At 32.5% G+C, this 4,565-nt stretch overlaps 1 protein-coding gene across 1 annotated transcript; it reads left to right on the forward strand.

The window, feature by feature from the left end:
- The first annotated feature begins 237 nt into the window (after positions 1 to 237).
- LOC108689819 (actin-related protein 5) lies at positions 238 to 2,846 on the forward strand. The gene is made up of 7 exons (XM_018196760.1): positions 238 to 444; positions 514 to 828; positions 904 to 1,184; positions 1,288 to 1,506; positions 1,584 to 1,882; positions 1,970 to 2,150; positions 2,223 to 2,846. The coding sequence occupies exons 1-7, from the start codon at positions 336 to 338 to the stop codon at positions 2,844 to 2,846; spliced, it is 2,028 nt and encodes a 675-aa protein (XP_018052249.1). The 5' UTR covers positions 238 to 335.
- The last annotated feature ends 1,719 nt before the right edge of the window (positions 2,847 to 4,565 follow it).

The following is a 4,565-nucleotide window of genomic DNA, read 5'->3' on the forward strand; positions in this document are numbered from 1 at the left end:
CAAAAAGTGCAAGCAATGTGAACAGACTTAAATACATATTTAGTGCTGTTGAATATGCTGTTGAAGAGAGAGAGAGAGAGAGAGAGAGAGAGAGAGAGAGAGAGAGAGTGAAGACGCTGAGTGCAAAAAGTACAATCAATACGAACAGATCTATGGATAGGTTATGTTACCCTGTCGCAACTGTTTATTTACCAGAAGATTTTAACTCCGTGTATTTTAAAGGCGACGAAAGTTCAATTAGTTCAGATTCTAAGATACAGCACAGCATCATTGCTACTGACTTGTTCCGATTTCTTTCATATTGTTAATACTAATTAATTGTTTATCCTGATAAAATGGAAATAGAACTGATTGAATTAAAAGATATAAAGACTGTTCCGGATATAATACATGTTTATCCGGAACGAGTAAAGTCTGAGTGTACACCACTCGTTATTGACAACGGTAATTTGCAATTGTATATTTATTCTAATTATGTTCACATACCATAAATTAACAGTATTGTTTGATTAGGGTCCTACAATTGTAGAGTTGGTTGGGCTACTGAAAAAGAACCACAATTGATATTCAAGAATCTCATAGCAAAACCAAGAAAGGAACGTGGCAAGAAAGATGGGGAACCGCAAGTAGGAAATGACATAGCAAACATTGAAGCTGTTCGATTTCAATTAAAAACTCAATTCGATCGAAATGTAGTGACACATTTTGAGGCTCAAGAACAGATACTTGATTATATATTCACACACATGGGTATAGATACAGAAGGCAGCGTAAATCATCCAATTATATTGACAGAAGCATTCCTTAATCCCAATTATTCTCGTAATTGTAAGTAAATAGTAATAATTTATTTTATTTTTAATTCTCAATAAAAACTTTTATATATAAATCCACATATTTCAGTAATGGCAGAATTATTATTTGAATGTTATAATGTACCATCAGTAGCCTATGGAATTGACTGCTTATTTTCGTATCAACATAACAATTGTCCACCTGATGGTCTAATAGTTAGCGTAGGTTATCATACAACTCATATAATACCAATATTAGATGGGAAAGCAGATGCTATGAATGCAAGAAGAATTAATGTTGGTGGATATCACATCACATCATATATGCATAAACTCCTTCAATTGAAATATCCAGTACATGTCAATGCAATAACGCTTAGTCGAGCAGAGGTATACATCATGTATTATAATAAGAGAATAAAGTAAATGAATGTAAATTTATATTTTCTATTTTTTCAACGATTATTAGATTAATGTCTTTTATAATTTCCAGGAGTTGATACATGAGCATTCGATGATTGCTTTAAGCTATCAAGAAGAATTATCCAAATGGGCAGATGTAGATTATTATGACACACATGTTTTAAGAGTACAATTACCATATATTGCACCTACTACTACTCCCGGTTTGACACTTGAGCAACAGAAAGAAAGAAAACGAGAATTAGCACGGCGATTAATGGAAATTAATGCAAGAAAGAGAGAAGAAAGAGTTGGTATTTTATGCTCTTATTTATATATTACTCTGTAACATTAAATAACGTTTAATTATGCATCTCGTACGTGCAGTTAGCAGAAGATGAAGAACAACTTAATCAATTGCTAGCAGTTCAAGATCTTCTAGAAGAAGGTGAAATAGATGAATTTGACCAGGCATTGAAATCCTATTCTCTTGCAAACGAGGCTGATTTAATAAAAATGATAAATAATCTACAAGCAAAAGTAGAAAGGACCAGACAGAAAATCGTTGCTGCTAACTCACAAGAGGAAAATATTGTGATGGAAGAAAAACCTAAAATCAAGTCAAGCCTTCAACCTAGAGATCAACAGGATTTTGATGAATGGATTGCTGGAGTTAGAAAGAAAAGGTAGTTTCTTAGTATGTTGATAATATCCAGCACACATATGCTTATCTATTAACGGATTATTATTTCTTATACCTTTATTTCTTATAGACAAGAAATATTAGACAAACGCATGGCAAAAAGACAACGAAGGCAAGACATGGCAAAACGGAGAACAGCCGCCGCACAGGAGAGAATGCGTATAATTAGTCAGTTAGCAAAAAAAGAAAAACGCGATGACGATTTTGGTATGCGAGACGAAGACTGGGATGTGTACAAAGTCATAAATAGAGTAGGATATTTTCCATTTATGTGTAATTACAAAAATTGAATTGATATCTTTTGTTACAAAATTTTTTTGTAGGAAGGCGGCGATTCAGATTCAGAGTTAGAACAGGAGAAACTATTAGAATTGGAAGATGTGTTACGTCATCACGATCCAGAATTTGATAGTGCGGGATCTAGCGTTCCTATGGTTCCTGGAGAAACTCATCAGCTTCATGTAAGCATAGAACGTTTACGGACACCAGAATTGTTGTTTCAACCATCTATGGTTGGTTCTGTAGAAGCCGGGATTGCCGAAACAATTGAATTTGTTTTAAAACAGTATACTTCTGAAGAACAAACGCGTCTTGTGAGCAATGTATTTCTTACCGGTGGATCAACAGCTTTCCCAGGGTTATTAGAAAGATTAAAACGCGAACTACGCGAAATGAGACCTTTTGGATCGAACTTTCAAGTGAATATTGCAAAAAATACCAGTTTAGATGCCTGGTATGGTGCAAGAGATTTCGGTTTGAATGGTAATTTTCCTGAATACTTAGTCAGTCGCAAGGAATACGAAGAGAAAGGTGGAGAATATTTTAAAGAACATTCAACAAGTAATACTTACACTCGATCACCCGATCCCTTGCCAATGATACAAGTACCTGTAACATCTGAGCAAGTGATCGTGGAGGATGCTATAGTTGATGTCGAAATTGAATAAAAGTAATTAACTCGAAAGTTTTAATTCGCATATATATTTAATATTGTAAATTATATAAATTTTAAATAAAAAAACATATACATGTATATGACAAATTCTAAATTACTTCTTTTGTTGTCGAGCAGATTTTATAAATATAAAGCTTATATATATAAAATAGTTCGATCATGATATATATATGAAAACTTTTATTATTAAATGGATATTAGCAAAAAAATATGACCATTTTTTTGTTCATGGATACCTACTTTATTACACAAGTATTTCTGTTTGTTCATTTTATTACGAACAAACTACATTGTAGTCTGTTTGCTGATCACAATATACAGTTCCCAAACATCGCATTTCGCCATTCAACACAATTACGCGGGATACATTTTTACTTTTCTTATTTTTCGAGGACAATCGACATCGGCTTCTGGGCGTACTTCATGTAGCCTAAAAAATTATGAAAGTGATCCCTCACCTTAGCGATAAGATTGATTTTACAGCAACCTCAGTTACAAATCTCCGATCTCGGTCCGCAAGAGCTTAAGCTAACATCACAATATAATAATACACTGAAATCATCGAGGCCCCATAGGCAGTTACAACTAACACTACTAATTCTTGCGCAACATATCAATAAAGGAACCCATACCGCGATGTAACGCTTCAATTTTCGCGATTGCTTGAATCTAATTTGACGTAAAATAAAGAAAGAAAAGAATCTGTATCATGCGCAATGACATCACAAACTGTTAGATCACAAGTGCACAGCATCTGTTCATAGTACATATTTGATCATGTTTAAAAGAAATTCTGTGTTTTATACAATATTGCGTACTCACAATTTGTATAAAATACAATTACATGATATACACATTGTAATAATATACGAGTATATGACATGTTATAGAATCTTCTACATAAAATACATATTTTACTTTTACATATACAACATGCTGAAATAAATTGGGATATACATAAATATTTTCTATTGAAACAATACAACGTAAATCTAATATTAAAAGCGTACAATGTTCCGAATATTTGCAAACGAAAATTATGAAGCTCATTACAAAATTAACATAATTTTAAAACGGCCTTGTAAGATAATGAAACTGGAAACTCGATATTCACGTAATAATTGATGATTTGTTTTATACCATGTTTATCATATATAATTATGTAATGAGCTTATGTCAAATTTAGACATATATTTCGTTCACAAGATTCACCGATGAGTTATAGTGTACATACGTACCTCAATACAGCGCAAAAAAAAAACTTAATTTAAATATCCTTTATAACTATCACAGTTTGAGGTCGCTGAAAATCAATGTTTCTCGCCTGTAATGACGCTCTATATCTTATGAAATTTTCATTCAGAGAATGGAAGGATAGGTGTGGAGGACACTTGGGTAGTTTTGTTTACAATAAGATTGAGGTAGAATCCAATCTGCAAATAAATACAACTTTTGATCCGCATATGCTATAAGTGAGGGGCTACTTCCGTCAACAATAATGTAACATTAATTAAAAATATACGTAGCATTAAAATCGACGCCGCGACAACGATGACATTGATGATGATAATTATGACAACGATGACAATGATAACAATAATTGTAATGATAGTAGTAATTAATAATAATGATAAGGATAAAAAGTAATAGTAATTCGCAATAATAATTAATACAACAACGGTTAATGTTTTACTGCAATATATAATGGCTG

This window comes from Atta colombica, unplaced genomic scaffold, assembly GCF_001594045.1.
Source record: "Atta colombica isolate Treedump-2 unplaced genomic scaffold, Acol1.0 scaffold277, whole genome shotgun sequence".
In the NCBI taxonomy this organism is placed as follows: Eukaryota; Metazoa; Arthropoda; class Insecta; order Hymenoptera; family Formicidae; genus Atta; species Atta colombica.